This window comes from Amphiprion ocellaris, chromosome 11, assembly GCF_022539595.1.
Source record: "Amphiprion ocellaris isolate individual 3 ecotype Okinawa chromosome 11, ASM2253959v1, whole genome shotgun sequence".
Taxonomy (NCBI): Eukaryota; Metazoa; Chordata; class Actinopteri; family Pomacentridae; genus Amphiprion; species Amphiprion ocellaris.
In genome coordinates this window covers 10,815,002-10,832,942 of record NC_072776.1, presented here as the reverse complement: position 1 = coordinate 10,832,942, position 17,941 = coordinate 10,815,002, and the positions used below count along the sequence as shown (strand labels likewise).

The 17,941-nt window shown below is 40.3% G+C and overlaps 3 protein-coding genes across 3 annotated transcripts; 1 reads left to right on the top strand and 2 right to left on the bottom strand.

The window, feature by feature from the left end:
* The first annotated feature begins 580 nt into the window (after positions 1–580).
* Positions 581–8,814, top strand: LOC111573307 (polypeptide N-acetylgalactosaminyltransferase 5). Its single transcript, XM_023277400.3, has 10 exons — positions 581–1,932; positions 2,006–2,172; positions 3,962–4,081; positions 5,063–5,198; positions 5,321–5,440; positions 5,536–5,653; positions 5,746–6,075; positions 7,076–7,156; positions 7,627–7,779; positions 7,971–8,814. Exons 1-10 carry the CDS (start codon positions 971–973, stop codon positions 8,106–8,108), a joined length of 2,325 nt encoding a protein of 774 aa, XP_023133168.2. The 5' UTR covers positions 581–970; the 3' UTR covers positions 8,109–8,814.
* Positions 8,812–10,640, bottom strand: LOC111573321 (uncharacterized). Its single transcript, XM_023277421.3, has 2 exons — positions 9,771–10,640; positions 8,812–9,679 (listed from the first exon to the last, which is right to left on the bottom strand). The coding sequence occupies exons 1-2, from the start codon at positions 10,318–10,320 to the stop codon at positions 9,279–9,281; spliced, it is 951 nt and encodes a 316-aa protein (XP_023133189.2). The 5' UTR covers positions 10,321–10,640; the 3' UTR covers positions 8,812–9,278.
* Positions 10,641–12,315: 1,675 nt separating this feature from the next.
* On the bottom strand, positions 12,316–15,924 carry cytip (cytohesin 1 interacting protein). Its single transcript, XM_023277413.3, has 8 exons — positions 15,342–15,924; positions 15,007–15,056; positions 14,757–14,811; positions 14,519–14,621; positions 14,201–14,294; positions 14,041–14,107; positions 13,717–13,783; positions 12,316–13,516 (listed from the first exon to the last, which is right to left on the bottom strand). The coding sequence occupies exons 1-8, from the start codon at positions 15,507–15,509 to the stop codon at positions 13,038–13,040; spliced, it is 1,083 nt and encodes a 360-aa protein (XP_023133181.1). The 5' UTR covers positions 15,510–15,924; the 3' UTR covers positions 12,316–13,037.
* Positions 15,925–17,941: the final 2,017 nt, after the last annotated feature.

Here is a 17,941-nt window from a genome sequence, read left to right as displayed (position 1 = left end):
AATCAATGAAACAAATAAAAAATAAAGGTAAAGAAGAGAAAATAAAACAGACAAATTAAATAGACAATATCCCATAGAAGCAATAAATAAAATAAATTTGTATAACAAGCACCAATGGATACAAATAAAATAGCAAAAGCACCAAAAATGCCTTATCATATTTTTTAAAAAGTGCAAAAAAAGAAATTTGAGGGTAAAATTATTTTAAAAATATTACTAATATCATAAATAATAATAACAAGAAGTAATAGTAAATCAGCTAAATAAATAAGGGTAAAACAGAATAAAATTGAGAATTAAACAGACACATAACAGCAAGTAATAAAAATGGGTTTTAAAAAGTGAACGTACAACAACGCATTTTTTAACTCTTACTGTAATTTTCCGCTACATCCTGCTGTTCAATGTGAGAAAACGATTAAAACTAGAATTTTTTTGTTATTCTGTATCAACCTAAAACTTTACCTGATCCGCCTCTACCTCCACGCCTCCTCCTCCTCCTCCTCCTCCTCCTCCTCCTCCTCCATGTGTCGTCTCGTGTACTTCTTCCTGTCCGTCCGTCCAATCAGCTGCCGGCCTGACTGGAAGTCTCTTGCTACGTCCTCAAACCAAACCGTGTCAGTCAGAGTTAAAGTTGTGGCGTGGACGGTTCCTGTGACGACGCTGACAACTTTTGGCTAAACTTTCTTCCTTTTCTCTTACCGAGGAGGGAATTCTTCGACAGACGTGATGTCTCCGGGCGGCTGGACGTGACCCGGTATGGAAACATTGTCCTGTGCTTCTGCGGAGCTCCACGGGACCCCGCTGTGGCTCTGATTGACACCGACTACCACCGCTGCTGCCCCGGGTAGTATCTGTAGCATGCCACGCAGGCAGCTAACTTCTCTAGAAGCTAGAAAAGTTTGCCTGCAGCTGAAAAGTATGACTCTTTGAGGTGTTTTTATGGGTTTGTTGTTGTAAAAAGGTGAGAATGATGAAGGTTAGAAGATACTTGAGGGGCAGTGGGAGGGTCCTGGCGTTTGTGTTCGTCGCCTCTGTCATCTGGCTGCTGTTTGACATGGCCGCACTCCGGCTGTCAATAAACGACGTGAACAGCCAGCTGCTCAAGGAGCGAGTCATAAGGGAAAGAGAGGTGCTCAAGCAGGAGTCCAAAGTGACACACCTCATGAAGAGGGGCTTCAGACACCCTGTGCAGAGGGTGGACTGGACGGTCGCACAGGATGGGAAAGAAGCCCTCAACTCCAGCATCAAACTGGCCCAAGTGTACAGACACAAAGGCAGAAACTCTGCCAAAGAACAAAGAGCAGTTTCTAAACCTACTCATGCCCTAAATCATAGTGTCACGCCAAAGCAGGCCGCTCCTGCTAAGAAAAAAGCAGTAAACCTGGATCTAAATGTAACCCAAGTGCCACCAGGTGTTCAGGAAAACAAAGCAACCTCAAAGATTGGACTCCATAAAATTGCTCTGGACAGAAAGGATTTAACGATAAAAGACGAAGGTGAACCTGCCAAGAATGGAACAAAAGTGAGCCAGCTTCAGGCCGAGGAGTCACGCCCTGTTAAAACAATGCCTCACCAATCTCCCAACAAGGATGTGAACATAAAGAAGGAAAAAATAGACAAGGGGCAGGTCAGGATGACTGACAACAGTAATCTGAATGCACAGAGGGATTCCCTGAAGCCTACAATCAGTGCCAAAGCAGGGAATAACTCCTCCGCTGTCAGGGAACCAGGTGTCCACAAAGTGCTTTCTCTGGATGTGACTTGGGCTCCTAGAGATGCTAACGCTGTGGGCCAGTTTGGTCAGGCAGCGCTGGTTAATAGCAACGAAGACGCAGAGGTGAGGAGGAGATGGGACGAAGGCCATTTTAACGTCTACCTCAGCGACCAGATCCCGGTGGACCGAGCCATCCCAGACACCAGGCCGGAGATGTGAGTCTTCTCCCTGCATGTTTCATCTCAAGCCGCTCTGAACGCAACGCTGAGCTGTACTTGTGTTTTCCAGGTGTGCGCAGAATATGGTCCACGATGACTTACCTTCCACCAGCGTGATTTTCTGTTTTGTGGATGAGGTGTGGTCGACGCTGCTGCGCTCCGTACACAGCGTGCTCAACAGATCTCCTCCACACCTCCTCAAAGAGATCATTCTGGTGGATGACTTCAGCACTAAAGGTAACAGTGTTCTGAAGGCTTCATATGGAAATGGGGTCAACACGAGGTGAAAAACTGTCTTGACGCTGATTGTCACGAATTCGCATCATACCACTTTCATTCAGACTGCAGCTGAGATAGCGCATGCCTTCTCCAGGTTTGTGCATATTCAATACATACCTTGGAACATTTTACAAGCACTGGTTTCTCATAGGACTGGTTGGAGCAAGTATTATATATCTGTTATTATTGTTATATATCTGTTCAATATGTAATAGACAAATTAACAATACCCACTTAATTTAGCATCAGCTGGAAAGCAAAAGCACATAAAATTATATTTTTTATATAATTGTAAATAAATTCGTGCGTAAAGGCGTTAATGACCAACCAACTGAATGACCTGTCTTTTTATTTATATTAGTCGTATTCGGTATGCCAAAATTTGATCAAAACTACCAGCATAATCTGCAAAATGATCCTCCAATTCATCATTCAACCTAAACACAGAAGCCAAATTACTGTAGTGTTATTCATAACTGGCTAGTAATTACAATTCTGTCTTTTTGTGATGAGCTGTTTCTGCAAACTGTTAGGAAGTTTTTGTTAAATCGATGCTTTATATCCATAATGAATAATGAATCATTGATGATTCAATTATATATCGAATAGAATAGAATAGAATAGAATAATACTTTATTAATTCTTTACAGGAAATGACTTTGTTACAGCAACATGTTAACACACAGACAGCCCACAAACCTGACAGAACACCATCAGTATGACCATATACATAGTATATAAGTTAGAAAAAATTCACAAAGTTAAAACATATGCACAGCATTTAAATCATAGGTTAAAATATTAATATGAATTGGAAAGCCTGAGTGCATCTGGTAAGAAGGACTTCCTGCTGCACTCAGACCTGCACTGAAGGGGGATGAGTCTGTGGCTGAATGTACTCAGCTAAAACACCTCCAGACTGTTTAGTGGGTGAGAAGCATCGCTCATAATAGAGTTCAGTTTCCTGAGCATTCTCACCCCAACCACCTGTTGTTAACAACTGGTAACATTGTTAGCTTCCAATCGTCCATATTAGGTTCTATTTGGTATCTTAAAACTGGTTTCTGGTACTGCAGCTCAGATTTCTTGTAATTGATTTATCTGTTAAATACTCCTCTGATTAAGCAACAAACTGTTTAGTGCATGACATAGTACAATTGAACAGTGCTGAAGTCAAAGACACTGCAGAGAAATGTAAAATACAAGATGTCTACTTACACTTATCATCGGGACAGAGTGAGATTTGAACAACTCCAGCACAAATTTACATTTTACTTATGTCAAATCCAAATTAAATAGTAGCTGCAACTCTACCAAATTAAATGCAACACAAAAGAAGCACAACAGAAAGTAAAATGCAACAAATGCGATGTTTTTTTAATCATAGTAGTACCAGGTGGTCTCTTTATTGAATACATTACACAAGGTGCACTAGTCTTGTTTATACAGATACAGCATGGTCATGGCAAGCTCCTCTGGGGTGGAAGAGGATATTATTGGTAAAATCATTGATTCATTTACTGTAATTAATCGATAATTCCTCCGGTTGTTTCAGCTCTACTGAACACACACACAAGCTATTATCAGAGATCCTCTCATTATTTGAAACTTGGTACTTGACACAAATGTAGCCTCCATGTTAATGCTGATTATTATATTCACTCCTATGCGTTATTCTTTTAACCATTTCTCTGCTAACAGTGAAACTCGCTTGCAGTAGTTTTAATACTTGCTTTCATTTTGGCAGATTATCTGAAGGAGCAGCTGGATAAATACATGTCCCAGTTTCCAAAAGTGCGAATCATCCGTCTCAAGGAACGTCAGGGTCTGATCAGGGCCAGGCTGGCTGGAGCTGCTGTTGCCAAAGGTAAGCACAGTCAAGCTGTGTCTCGAGTATGTATAAAGGTAAAAAATAAAAAAAGGACATGAATGAAAGGATGTGTCCCACAAGAAAGACAGATGTAGACAATAACAAAATTGATACGACTATGGCAAAACTTGCGTACTACACTGTAAAGAACTGCTCATTATTTATATTTATGTACATTCCTATATGTCCATACACAGGGTTAATAAACTACATACCTGGGTTCAAATGTCAATAGCTAAAAGAGGCTGATACTGTAAAACTGAGTCACTTAAAGGCAGATATATTCATTGTATATCCATCTGGTATCTCCTTGTGAGTTGTCGGCTGTATGTAGAGGAACATGCAGTTTATGGGCTATGTTTGTTCAGCTTTTGTACTTCCAGATGAGCCAATGACATAAGTCGTATGTAAATATCTAAGTTGAAGAATTATTTACAGACCTCTAGATGGAGAAGAGTCGTGTGGGCTAGAAATAATGAAATAAAAGCAGAGTAGCATTGTCACGTCAACATCCATTCGCTATGAAGTTAAAACATGTTCCGTCACGCTGTAGAAATGTATGTTTATATTTGGGTTGTTATCTCAGTTGTCACATTTTCTGAAATTCAAGATTGGCACCATTAAATGCATAAAATAGGTCAAAAGTACATGAAGTCTATGATCCAATCTCTGTATCTGCTAGCGAGGTTGTTACAGCTACATTTTCAACACCTGTTATTAGACAATTGACGGATTCTTAAAGTACATATATGTCATAACCTGCCTTATAGCATATAAACTGCTGAAGCATGAGAAAAATAACACTACCTACCCATTCTTAAATGTGCACCTGTTCATTCTTTTTGTGTAGGCTCTTTACAAAATCAACAAACATGCCCTTCAGCTAGCTCTTTTAGAGTCATGAAGGGTTGCACTGCTAATTTACAGATGTGGTTATTGGTTTAACTGCAACAGGATGTTTGCTTTCCTGTAATGTAGGCAAGGTTCTCACCTTCCTCGATTCCCATGTTGAATGTAATGTGGGATGGCTGGAGCCGCTCCTAGAGAGGGTCTATCTGGATCGCAAGAAGGTGCCCTGTCCAGTTATTGACGTTATCAGTGATAAGGACATGAGGTGACTGAGTAATACTGTTTTTAAATAACAGATACGCCAAATATTTTGAATAATGCCGAATATTAAAAATCAGCAAATACCATTTTGACATCGTTTGTTGTGTTTTGGGTTATTGTTGTCAGTTACATGCTGGTTGACAACTTCCAAAGAGGTATTTTCAAATGGCCTTTGGTGTTTGGCTGGAGTGCAGTACCAGAAGAGTACATTAAGAAGAACAACATGACCATTGCAGATCCAATCAGGTACTCTCTTCACCACCACCTTTTATATTCATTTTACCTCTTTATCTAAACTCATGGTTGATGCTTATTTTTAATATATTTTTTGAATCTTGCAGATGTCCAGTTATGGCAGGAGGCCTTTTCTCCATAGACAGAAAGTACTTCTTTGAGCTTGGGTCCTATGATCCTGGTCTGGATGTGTGGGGTGGAGAGAACATGGAGATTTCATTTAAGGTATATCGCTCATCTAATTCATTGCTGGGTACTTGCCAACTTCCCAGAGCTGTTTTTCATATGACTGCTAATACACGTTGCCCTTTGAGCAGATTTGGATGTGTGGAGGAGAAATCGAGATCATGCCCTGCTCTCGAGTGGGTCACATTTTCCGAGGGCAGAATCCCTACAAGTTCCCCAAGGACAGGCAGAAGACGGTGGAGCGTAACCTGGCGAGGGTGGCCGAAGTGTGGCTGGATGAGTACAAGGACCTTTTCTATGGCCACGGCTACCACCACCTGCTCAATAAAAAGGTCACTGACATTGGCAACCTCACAGAGCAGATTGAGCTGAGGAAGAGGCTCAAGTGCAGGAGCTTCAGGTGGTACCTGGACAACGTGTATCCGGACATGGATGCTCCTTTAGTCAAAGCTGAGGGCCTGGTATGTAGATGTTTTAACTGATTACCTCTAGTATGTGTTTTTCTCTTGCAACTCACTATGTTCTTGTGTTCACTTTAACCATCTGATTCCCAAGCAGTCTCTCTGTCACATTTTTACTCACTGTGTCACTGTGAACTCATTTTTCAAAACGATATGAAGTGCTGCACTTCTGTGGAAACAACGCAACCATGGCTAGAAGTAGGGAGAGCTCAAGAATATCTTTTGTGCAGTATGACACACTTAAAGTTTCATTAATCATAAAAAGAAAAAAACAAGTGTTAAAGCCCTTTGATTATATATTTAAAAACAAAAACATTCATTCAGATGTCAAGAGTTGTTACAATACTAGAAAGAAATATTTTTTACTATAAATATTTTTAATTTGCCTCCATAATTGTCTTCTATTTGCTCTGTGTAAACACAGTCTGCAGTTTAGCTGAAAACGTGTGAATTTTTTTCTTTCTTACATAATCTGTTTTGTGCAAACCATCTATTTGAAGAATAAAGTGATTAAGATGAAATACCGTGATTATAAACTCAAATATGGTCATGTTTTCTGATGAAACTGAATGTGACAGATTGCCTTGTGGACCCTCAGAAAGCTGAAACTTCTGTTTTAACAGATCTGGCTTTGATAAATGGTGTAATGTTAACTTCCAAGCCTGCCAGCTGGTTTTGGGGTCCAGAGGGTTAAACACTGTGTACATTTTCCTAAATGATAGGTTAAAATGAGAGCTTGTTATGCTTTTCCACTATGAAGCTATTGTTTCTTTACTGAAACCCTCCAAACAAAATCTTCCCAAACACAGGCTCTAGTTGTGCTCTTCTATAACAAAGAATCGCTGTTCATTAAAGTTGGTGACAGCACTCTGTCAGGATCCATTACAACAAGGACCATTTCATGTGCTAAATCAGCTAACCAATGTTTGCTACATTGCAGTTTCACTTGTAAATTTTCCTTTTTTGGATTTTTAAAAAAATCATTTTATGTTTTTTGTAGGTCTTCAATCGTGGTTTAAGAAAATGCCTCGCTGTGCAGAAAGGTTCTTTGTCCTTTGAGAGATGTGATCTGAGCAAGCAGGTAGGTTCTATTTTATTTTATTGGACAATAAAACTAAACTAATTGTTTGCAAAAGTTCTATTTTATTTTATATATATATATATATATATATATATATATATATATATATATATATATATATATATATATATATTTTTTTTTTTTTTTTTTTTTTTTTTTTTTTTTTTTTAAAGTCTTCCCAAAGAAAATACGCAGATAATCTGCAAGTTTGTGGCCATGACTGTGGTAATTATCGGGGGGGTGTAACAAAAATATCCAGAAATAGATCTACACCAGTGCAACTGCAGCCTGAGACAGGACCCAAGCCACAATAAACAAGGGTGGAGTTCAAGACGCCAAGTCTTTGGAAATGTGGTGTTTTTGGATTAAGATCAGCCCCACTGATGGCTTCCTTTAAAATCTTATCTTGTTCGTGACATGCAGCATAATTACATGCTGGTTGCTCTCTCCCTCTTCTCTCTGGCATTCAGAGTCAGCACTTTAATTACACCTGGATGAGGCATGTTAGGCAGCAGGACCTGTGTGTTGCTCCTCAAGGCAAGGGCAGCAGCTTTGCCTTACTATCATGTGACAACACCAAGCCCGAGCTCCGCTGGTTCCACAAATCCTCCACCTCCGCTTTAGTAAGTTGACTCTGGGTGTGCCGTTTGCTTTGTGTAATAACTTTGTGCTTCACTCCCTTGACTGTCATAAATCTGTCATTTCATAAATTAAAATGACCTGTAAGACATCCTTTTAAAAACGAGTGTAGTGGAATCAAGGAGTGTTTAGATGCTAAAGCTCGGTTCATTAATTATGTTTTGTCTTTGTCAAGGCGGAGCACCTCATAGCAGAGTTTGTTTCCCACCACATGTGCCTGGAGGCAGAACCTCAGAGTGACACACTTCGTCTCAACCCATGTGAACCTAGCAACACCTTCCAAAAGTGGCAGTTCACGCACTACAACATTTAGTGAAGAGACTAAATTGAGTTTTTTATGTTAAACATGCACTACAGAAACCTCCAGTGGCCTCACACTACACTGTGGTCTGCGGTCTCACCCCGAAACACGCCTGTCCAGAGGAAGAAGGGAAGGCTTTGGTGGCAGTAGCGTGTGTCATATAAAGTAGACTATGTCGAACTGTGTGCCAGAGGAATATTTATCTATTCAAGAGGACTTTGTAATTGTAGAAAATATCATCTGCGCTGGCATTTGAGGAAAAGTGCCTGAGACGACTGTTTAAGAACTGGAATTCAGATGGATGTCTAAAGAAGAACACTCCATCTGATGAGTTTAGTCTAACATATGCAAAGATTAAAGGTTTAACGGTATGGGACCTATTGGGAGTGAATGAGTTAAACTGCATGTAGTGTCATTTTGTTTAAAACATGTCGCATATTTTCGGTGAGACGTTCCTTTTTCAAGATGCATTTTTATGTTTGACGTGCCACTTTGGGTAAAACGGCTGCTTCTGTGGTTTTAAATGCTGCATTCTTTCGGTCGGGGTTTTGTTGTGAAAGTGATCCCTTTGGTATGATTTTCTTTTTGTCACTAGAGGGAAGTGTTGTTTCAAAACACTCGATAAACCTGTGCTGTGATTTCATGACTTTTTTTCATCAAACCTTTTAAAGAGAAACTGATGAACATGCAGTAAAAAGAAATAAAATAATGAAGGTAACGATTGATTTCTTTATTTTTTCCTCATCAACTACTCATTCGGCGTTGTAAGTATGTATGTTTAGATAATCTCTTGAAAATACTTAACTCTAACAGTTTAGCTTCTTATAATCTATCCAGAGGTTAAGCTACTGAAGCTCTAATACTAAACAACATCGTAGTTATTATAGCTAATAACATTACAAAGCATTGAGCTTCACATTTGCTTACTCTGTTGCACAAATGCCTGTTTTCATTCCAAAATCATCAAATTAAAAGTACCAAGTACTTCTTAGATGTGAAATACAATGCAAATACAAACCAACCTTTCATTCAGATATATTGTATGTGAGGTTTATGTGACCCTGGAAGATACATCAGAGATTCAATCCTAGTGAAAGGTAGATTTTAGAACAAACAAATGTGTGAACTGCACAGATGACATAGATGTTTTGTGAGTTATGCCCACAAACAGGACCATGAAGCCTACTTATTCATCATCATGTACTCAAACTCCTTTATCTTCTGGCGAGTGTTGCCCCTGCAGATCTTGCGATAGGACACGGTGCTGTATTTGGAAGAAGTGAGGTGGTCGAAGGGGTTCTGCTGGGTGGCGCTGCTGCCAGGTTTCTTCAACAGAGGCAGGGTGAAGGAACCTGGACTGGGTTTTTGATGAAATCCAGCGTTAAAGCTGTGGTCCCGCTCAGCTTTCCGGTCAACGTCAGGCTGCCTGTCGCCTGATATCTGGCGTCCAGCACTAGACAGCTGTTTTGGGACTTTTGCCTCCCCGTTCACCCTCGTATAACTCTCATTAAATACTTCAAAGGGGTCGGGGTTTGGTGTCTGAGCCTCTAGGGTCACTTCTTCCTGCTTACTTTGTCGATTTGCTGAAAAGGAAAGGAAACAATCTGTTTTGCACGCTGTCAACAAAGGCCTCTTTTAATATCTCACTACACAATAATACTAAATTCATCTTACCTGGTTCTGTTGATATTTTTTGCTCAGATTGAGTTTGCATGTCCACAGTTGTGCTGGTTGATTGCAGAAGTTCTCCACAAGTTCTCACTAAGTCTTCTGGAGTTAGAGCAGACTCTGGGTCTGGTTTTCTGGGGTTCGATGAATGCATTTGTTCAGTTTTTGGTGTCTGGAGCTTTTGGCATTCCTCTTCAGTCCAAATGACCTGCTGGCTTGTTTTCATCTCCATCTCTGAATTCTGTTCGTTAATAATGACTTTTTCTCCTGGATCATCCTCCCTCTGCTGACTAGGCTCAACAGCTGCCTCGCTGTTGACTCGCTGTTTGCACTTGTTGGCATCTGTTTTGCCCTGGTGAGGTTGCTCCTCATCACTGTAAAACACAGAGTCATCTCCCTCCTCCATTGACCACAAATCTCTCTCATCAGGCCCCTCCAGAGTCTTTAAGGCCTCGAGAGTGATCCCACCAATGATCTCCAGGACCTGGGATGCCATTGCATCTTCATCTTCTGATCTGAGTGTTGGAGTATTTGGATGCATCGTGCTCGTCTCCATTTGTCTTGTTTTCTTCCTCTGTGATCCTGAGGAAAGTACAAATGGTTGTATAGTGATGCTCTTGGCTGGTTCTCTGTAGCATCAAAAGCTAAGGCTTGTCACATCGTCTGCACTACTGCTCCAGCTGCGTTGTTCATATACTTCGCTGTCAAAGCTCGATGAAAGAATCCATCCTGCTTTTCCAGTCAGTAGTGCAAAATCAGCTTCAGTAGTGTGCTTTCTAGCGGTGGTACCATGTAAATCTGTGTGTGTGTTGAGTCCCTGAAGAACAGTGGTTTTGTTGTGGGCCCAACAAAGCTTCATTGTCACTCTGGCATCTGCATATGAAGTGATTGTACTCATGTTTTAAATCTCTGCTCGGCGTCCACCTTCTTTCTGTAGCATTTTCAGTCTGGATTAACATTCTCCTATAGGTTTTCTCTCTGTTGTTTTACTTCCTGAACCAGCAATGGTTTTGCACATGGAGCGGAGCAAAGCCCTGTTATGTCTTGAGGATTAAGACCATAAAGACTTTAAGGTCTTTAAGATACCTGAGCTGCTGATATAACATTCTGAAAACTTACAGTATACGCAACAAAATCACTTCTGGGGTTCTCTCCATGCGGTGGTAGAAAGTACAGTTTTTAGGTACTCGAAGATTGAATATGTCATGTTATATGAATATGTTTTATAACACATGGTTTATTTTCAGTGGGAAATTTTGCATTGAAACATCATCACAAGCTCATAATTGTCAAAAATTAAACCAGTGGTTTTTAGCTTTATGGGCCTGTGATCTCTAGTTAACCCTTTGATGCACAATATGGGTCAAAAGTGACCCAAATCCAATAGAAAATGGGTGTCTCCTGACTCACAGTGTGCATCAAAGGGTTAAAATATATTATTTAAAAAAAAAAAAAATTTAAACTATGGCTAATTTGGTGATAGTTTAGTTTTTGAGGCACAAAGAGTCCAAAATTAGAAACAAATCTAGTCTAACAAAAGCAAATGTTGAAAGAATCATATTATATATATTATATTAAAGATTTGTGGCAAAGAACTTCTTTCATTTCCTACCAGTGATCACAGTTCCTCAGATTCATCTTGTGATCCTATGGAGGAACCTGACCTCAGTGTTATAAACCACTGCGCTGTGCTTCTTAACTTTATACATATAAAGTAGCTGGAAGTAGCTACAAATTAACCAAATACAGCAGTAAAAAAGCTGTAAAACTAGTCAAAAGTTTGGACACACCTTCTCATTCAATGCTTTTTATTTAATTATTTTGTACACTGTAGATTAATACTGAAGACATCAAAACTATAAAAGAATGCTTATGGAATTATTTTGTAAACAAAGAATTGATAATCTTTAGTATTAATCTACAATGTAGAAAATAATACAAATAAATAAAAAACACTGAATGAGAAAGTGTGTCCAAACTTTTGACTGGTTGTGTACATATAGTCATATATCTAGAAGCATATTTTAGAAATAAAGTATTTTTCCATAGTTAAAGGATGTCAATGCTGTCTACATGTAGAGCAACTTGTTTTTATAAATTATCTCCTTTAAAGAATATTATCGTCTTATTGCAAAATGATAAAGAACACTGGTATATCTTTAAATGACCTCATCATGAATTTTAATTACTATTTGCAGGAAAATTCGGTTTACATTATTAAAATTTCATTGTGCCTAGTTGTCGTGAGTAGGTGTCTTTATGTTTAGCAGCAGCAGGAAACCACAGAAGTCAGACTTTTTCCAGGAAATAGGTGAGGTCTCTATACTCTACTTATGTTTATCTTAAAACTTTATTTTTGCAACACCCTGTGCTTTTCTCAACATAACAGTAACATCTATTTATGAGTAAACAGACACGGAATGTGTAATATCTGCATCATCAACAGAAATCTTCAGTGTACGTCACTCAGATGTTTCATCATTCTGTTGAAGTTAGAACTTTGAGTGTGCATTAATCACTGGGATCTGAAGGAAAACACCTGAAGGGTGTATAACAGTTTACAAGTTTATTTTTTTTTCATTTCAAAGCTTTTTGTACATATAATTTTGATTTAATTTGCAGAAGCTAAGGCATAGATCAAAAAACACAATCTTTGCAAAGTTGCGTTTTCTTCCCACTGAAAGTAAAACATGCAATTTTCAGCACATTCAGAATCTACAAGAAACTGTTTCAGTGTTTCTGAACACTGAAACTAAGCTGCATATAGTCTGAAGGTAATTTTGGAAATGAAATAAACATTTAAGTAGTATGTCAAAGCCACATCCTGTTTTGAGCTGAGCAGACATCTATATGGTTTAGAGGTTTGGTTTTGGTTTTGAGCACCTGAGAATCATAAGTGCTGCTTCAATGTTAATCTCACTAAAATATATATGATTTTAATGTAATTTACATCACAGTGGTCTTAAGTGCTACGTCAACACTGAATCTGCCCTGATTAATGCTAGTCATGCTCTGCGTTTAGGGCATGGGGAAAAACAGTTTTATTCAAGTTAGTAGGATACACATTTCTTCTGTTACTTTACAATCTGTTATCTGTACATTCATTCAACTGTTGTTCATCTTCATAATGCTTTTGTGCATTAAGCCAAACAGTGAGCCAGGCTCACCCAAAGGCTCAGGAACCATCTCTAAATGTCTGTCTTCCCATGAAGCGGTAAATCCTTTCAGCGTCTATTTCTTTCTGCCACCTGTTTGGAGCATATGGACATTAAGTCACTGAGTGTTCGTTCCAGTCTCCTCCTCTTCAACTGATCGCTGGAGTCCAGGGATTAACTTGAAGATGTGTTTGCGAACACTGGCTCTCCTGCCTTTCCTGGGCAGCGTCCCAAACAAGGATGAGATCCTGGTCTCCTCCCAGGAAGGAGAGAGGGAGCTGCTGCTGCCGGCCAGGCTGGAGCTGCTGGAGCGGCTGAGGGCTTGGTGCTGCCGGCTGGAGCTCAGTGAGAACCTGCCCGAGCTGTCCTGTGAAGGAAAGTCTCTGGAGAAGAAGCAGCTTTCATCTGTGGTGCTGGCTGCACTGAAGGGACTGGGGGAGCTCAGATCCCCAAACACACTGGCCAGGTCACTGTCATCTGACACCCCACTCCTGTAGCTACTGTCACTGGAAAAACGCCGGCCACAGCGGCCCACTGGGGAGTTCAGAACTTCTGAGGAATCCATCGAGAGGTGGAGACTGCTATCGTTTAAGTTACCTGAAAACACAACAAAGCCCCAGTTGGTAGAAGTCGCAGCTGGCAAGAAATTTGCAACAGGAAGTTCGTCAGCAGCTTCCAGTGAATGTTCGTTTCTCTGGGGATTACGCTTCAATTCACATCACAAAGGGTGCTGCTTTAGAGAAAATATAATGGCTGAGAAAGGAAGTGCTGTGGTCTGACAGCTGAGCAAAACTCACCTCGCATTAGACGTTTTTCCTGTAATGTGAGCGCTTGCAGCTCCACCAATTTCTCACGTAGTGATTGCTGTATGGGCAGAAAATATCACGTATGCTTTCAGTAAAGTGTCATGCACTGAGAGCAGTTTCCTACAAAGACAGTATCTTGTAGTATGACAGCAAATACCGTCTCAAGTGTGGTTTCAGTTGAGTAATGCAGCAGAATAGGCATTTTTCAGATCAACCTGCTATCAACTACAATGTGGCAGTTTTGTGCTTCCACTATTATGGATAGATCTGCATGCTACCTGCTGCAGCTTCAGTATTGCAAACCAAGACACACACCTTAAGTTGGTTCATCTTCTTCTCCAACTCAATCTTCTTTACAATGTTTCCACATACAGTCTCCATCCTGGAACGACAGAATAACACATAATTACACACTTTTACTCCAAAAAAGTGTTATTTTTCCATCATCATGTGTAATTTTATTGCTGTAACTCACATTAGACTGTTGGTTGATTCTCTTATAAGATCAAGTACCCGTTGATGAGATGATCCTTCAATGCTGGCCCCATTTATGGTGAGGATAACATCGCCTATTACAAATGAGGATGCAAAAAAAACAGGAACTAGTAAGTTACGAGAAGACAAGATGGGTAAACATTGCATTTCTGCATTATTGTTTAGGTGTGTGGGCGTTCATGGGTGGTAAGCGATAACTGTCACATTTTATCTAACAGAAAGGTGGAACAAGGTCACTTCTGTGAAGCATATATGAAAGTGTGGAGACTATAGGGTGGAGAGGATGTGGGTGGTTCACCTGCGGTCAGGCCAGCACTCTCAGCTGCGCTGTCCTCCTGCACCTTGCACACAAACGTGCACATCTCCACTGCAGAGCTGTTTTTCAGCTGCAGGCCATAAGTCTGCAGCAAGAGACGGGTTTGTCACAAAACTTGGCAAAACAGTACTTTTCTACAACACATTATCTTGGACATGAAGCGGATCTCAAAACCACTCTTACGTGCTTCATTTTGATGTGAAAATGCAATGTGGCTCACCTGAATTTCAAAACCGAATGTTTCATTGTCTTGCTTTTCCAGTACAATTGTGGTCCTGTGCAAAGGAAAAGCAGCAAAAAAGACAGATAGTTAAACATTAAAGGAAGGCTTTAAAAACAACAACAAAAAAAAAACAAGCCTAGTTCTTTTTTAGCAGACTATTAGTTGAGATAAAATATAGTAACATATAGTAATGCTAAAGGTAAAACGTGTTCTATGGGAAATAGCACATCAGTTCTGCCATATTTACCTTTGTGGGTCAGTGTAATCAACCAGTGAGTTGGAGTTGGTTTGCTTGAGCTGCAAAAGGAGAAATGCAATCAGTTCCCCTTTAAAACAATTTAACCTTAAGCTTTGAAACTCTCAGGAACCTATATATGCAGTTTAAGTAAAAACATGTTGATCCTGTAATGTTGCATAACCTCAGAGATTTAAATAGTTTAAAGGCTTTTGTCCAGTGGCAAGGAGCTGCTGCATTTTTGTTACACAGTTGGCAATAAATCAGTGAACTTTGACTTCATTTGCAGAAGTGTAAGCATTTATGCTTTATTGTGCCTATTTGTTGCACTTGAGTTATTGTCTCACCTTGCGTACTCTGGGCAGAGAGCCTGTGTTCTGCCGGTGCCGGTCACTGCTCCCCCTCAGCGAACGCCGGTACCACAGAGAGCTCTTCTTCTTCTGAGTATTATCCAGAATGTAATTGTCTTGGCTGGCCTGGCGTTGAAGTCCAGTGAAATTCATGGTGGACTGCATGGTAGAGTAGTCCTTTAAAGCACCATCATGTCCTGCAGCTGCAGCTCTTCAGTGATTGTGTGGCCCTGCCCTGCCGTGCAGCTAAATGCAAAATGTGTCAAAGCGGAAATCCACGTCATGTGATGTTGTGGTGGACCTGCATCTGCAGATCACAGCCTCGTATACCTAATTTCCTGTTATCCCCCTTTAACTTTTTCTTTTTGTTCTCTTTCTTGAGAAGTGCTGGTCTGCTGTTCTCAAAAGAAAAGAAAGGAGAATGCTGAAGTTTTTTTGTATAATTCCCCTCCGAACAGTCCCTTTCCTTTTTGCAGTCTTAGCAATTCGATTTATGGTCTGTCAGAAATCAGCAATGCATGAAAAACTGCCACCTCACTCCTCCACCAGCACCTGCTTCCAGCCTCTCTCACTCTCAGTTTCTCAATGGACTAAGCTTCAGTCTGAGTCCTGTGTTCTGCCAAGCAGGGAGACTTGTCTTATGAGGACAGACAAAAGGCTGATTTAGCTCGAGGCCAGTGTCACGCTCCCCAAACAGACAGCACGGGTCATTGGGCTGAAGGCATCAGACATGGTTGGATCAAAAGAAAAATCACACACACGGGCAGTCTAAGCCATTGGGGAGACAATAGCTGACGGGATAAAGAAAACTGAACCACAAACTCTCTCCCACTGCAACACACGTGCCTTCAGAGTGCACAGTGTTGACCTGGTAAAAAGAGAATATCATCTTTTACAATATGCAAAAACTTAATTCTTTCACACTCTTGTAGAATCAGAAAATCCTTCCAGTACAGTACAGTCTATAAACGCAGTGGAAAGATTCCTTTACTAACAGATTGCTTCACAGCAATCCACTCTGCCCCACTGACCCCCAGCAGCTCCATTGGCCAACTAACCACGGGACCGTCTGGAACACAGATATCCCATTTCAGCAGACATTGCAAATCCCCATCCACGTTTTTGTACAACGTGTACACAACATTTTCAGATGCTTACAAGTTTTCCACATTTTTTTATGATTCATTCTCATTTTAAATGAGAATTAAGTCCATTTTTAAATCATCAATCTACACGCAATGCTCCACAATGACCAAGTAACAACAGGGTTTTGGAGTGTTTTGTAAATTTATTGAAAATAAAAGTCCAGAAGATTCCATTTATGTGAGCATTCAGTCTGTTCACTTAGTATTTGTTTAAAGCAACTTCAGCAGCAATGACAACCTCAGCTGTTCTTGGGAATTATCCTGCAAGCTTGAGTTTCTAACATTCTTCTTTGTCAAATCATTCAAGCTCTAATAGGTTGGATAGGGAGCGTTATTTCACAGCTGATATCAGATCTTTCCAAAGATTCTCTACTGGGTTCAGGTCTGGACTCTGGTTGAAGCAGTCCTGAATTTTCACAGAGGTTTCCCAAAGCCACTTCTATGTTTCTTGGCGGTATGTTTCACATTGTCATCTTTCTGAAATATAAAGCTTTGCCACAATCTGAGATCCAAAACACTCATGATTGCTTAATATTTTCGTCATCCATCTTTCCTCTATCCTGATGTGTCTCTCTGTTCCTACAACATGATGCTGCCACCAGGAGGTGATGTTCGGTGTCCAGTTTCATCAATGTGCCATTGGGAATTGTGGCCAGATAATTCTGTCTTGGTTTTATCAGACCAGAGGATTTTGCTTCTCTTGGTCTGAGAGTCATTCAAGTGCTGTTTGACAAACTCCTAGCTGGATGTCATGCACTATTAAGTGAGAAATAGCTTCCGTCTGGCCACTCAGTCATTCTTAGTGACTATTGGGTCACCAGGCCCATCTTCCATTTGTACTCAGTATGGCAGACATAGAAAGACAGCTGGTGGTTTGAAAAATCCTGTCTGGCAGGTCTGTGGACAGTTCTCTCTACTTCATGGCTCAGTTCTCACTCTGACATACATCATTAACTTTGTAGCCTTATATAGACAGGTATATAATAAGTTAAAATACTCGCAGGTGAACTCTACTCAAGTTCTTATAGGTATCTCAAGGAACACTGATAGTGTAGCTTTCACCAGAGGAGCTTTTCATTATGCTAGCTTGTCTCCTCGCTTTCCCCACTCATCTCTCTTCTTTGCATCCTCGTTCCTCCCAGCGAGGATGTAAAACGAAAGGATATAGCTCTGTTTTCTCATTCTAAGCTCCTCCAAAAGCTTCCTCTTTCCTCACTCTCCATCTCCTGCCATCTCCAGCAGCATTAATGGGACTGAAAGATCCTCCTCAACAGTGAAGGGAAATGATTTCCAGGTCAAGGGGGGAATGTGGACATGAGGAAGCATAAGTAGCAGGTTAAAAAGCGTTTCAGAGCGCCACTGTGAGTGTCATAACTGAGTCTGAATACTTATGTAGATGTGATATTTCAGAGATTATTTTATAGTAAACAAATCATAACAAAAAAGCACTCC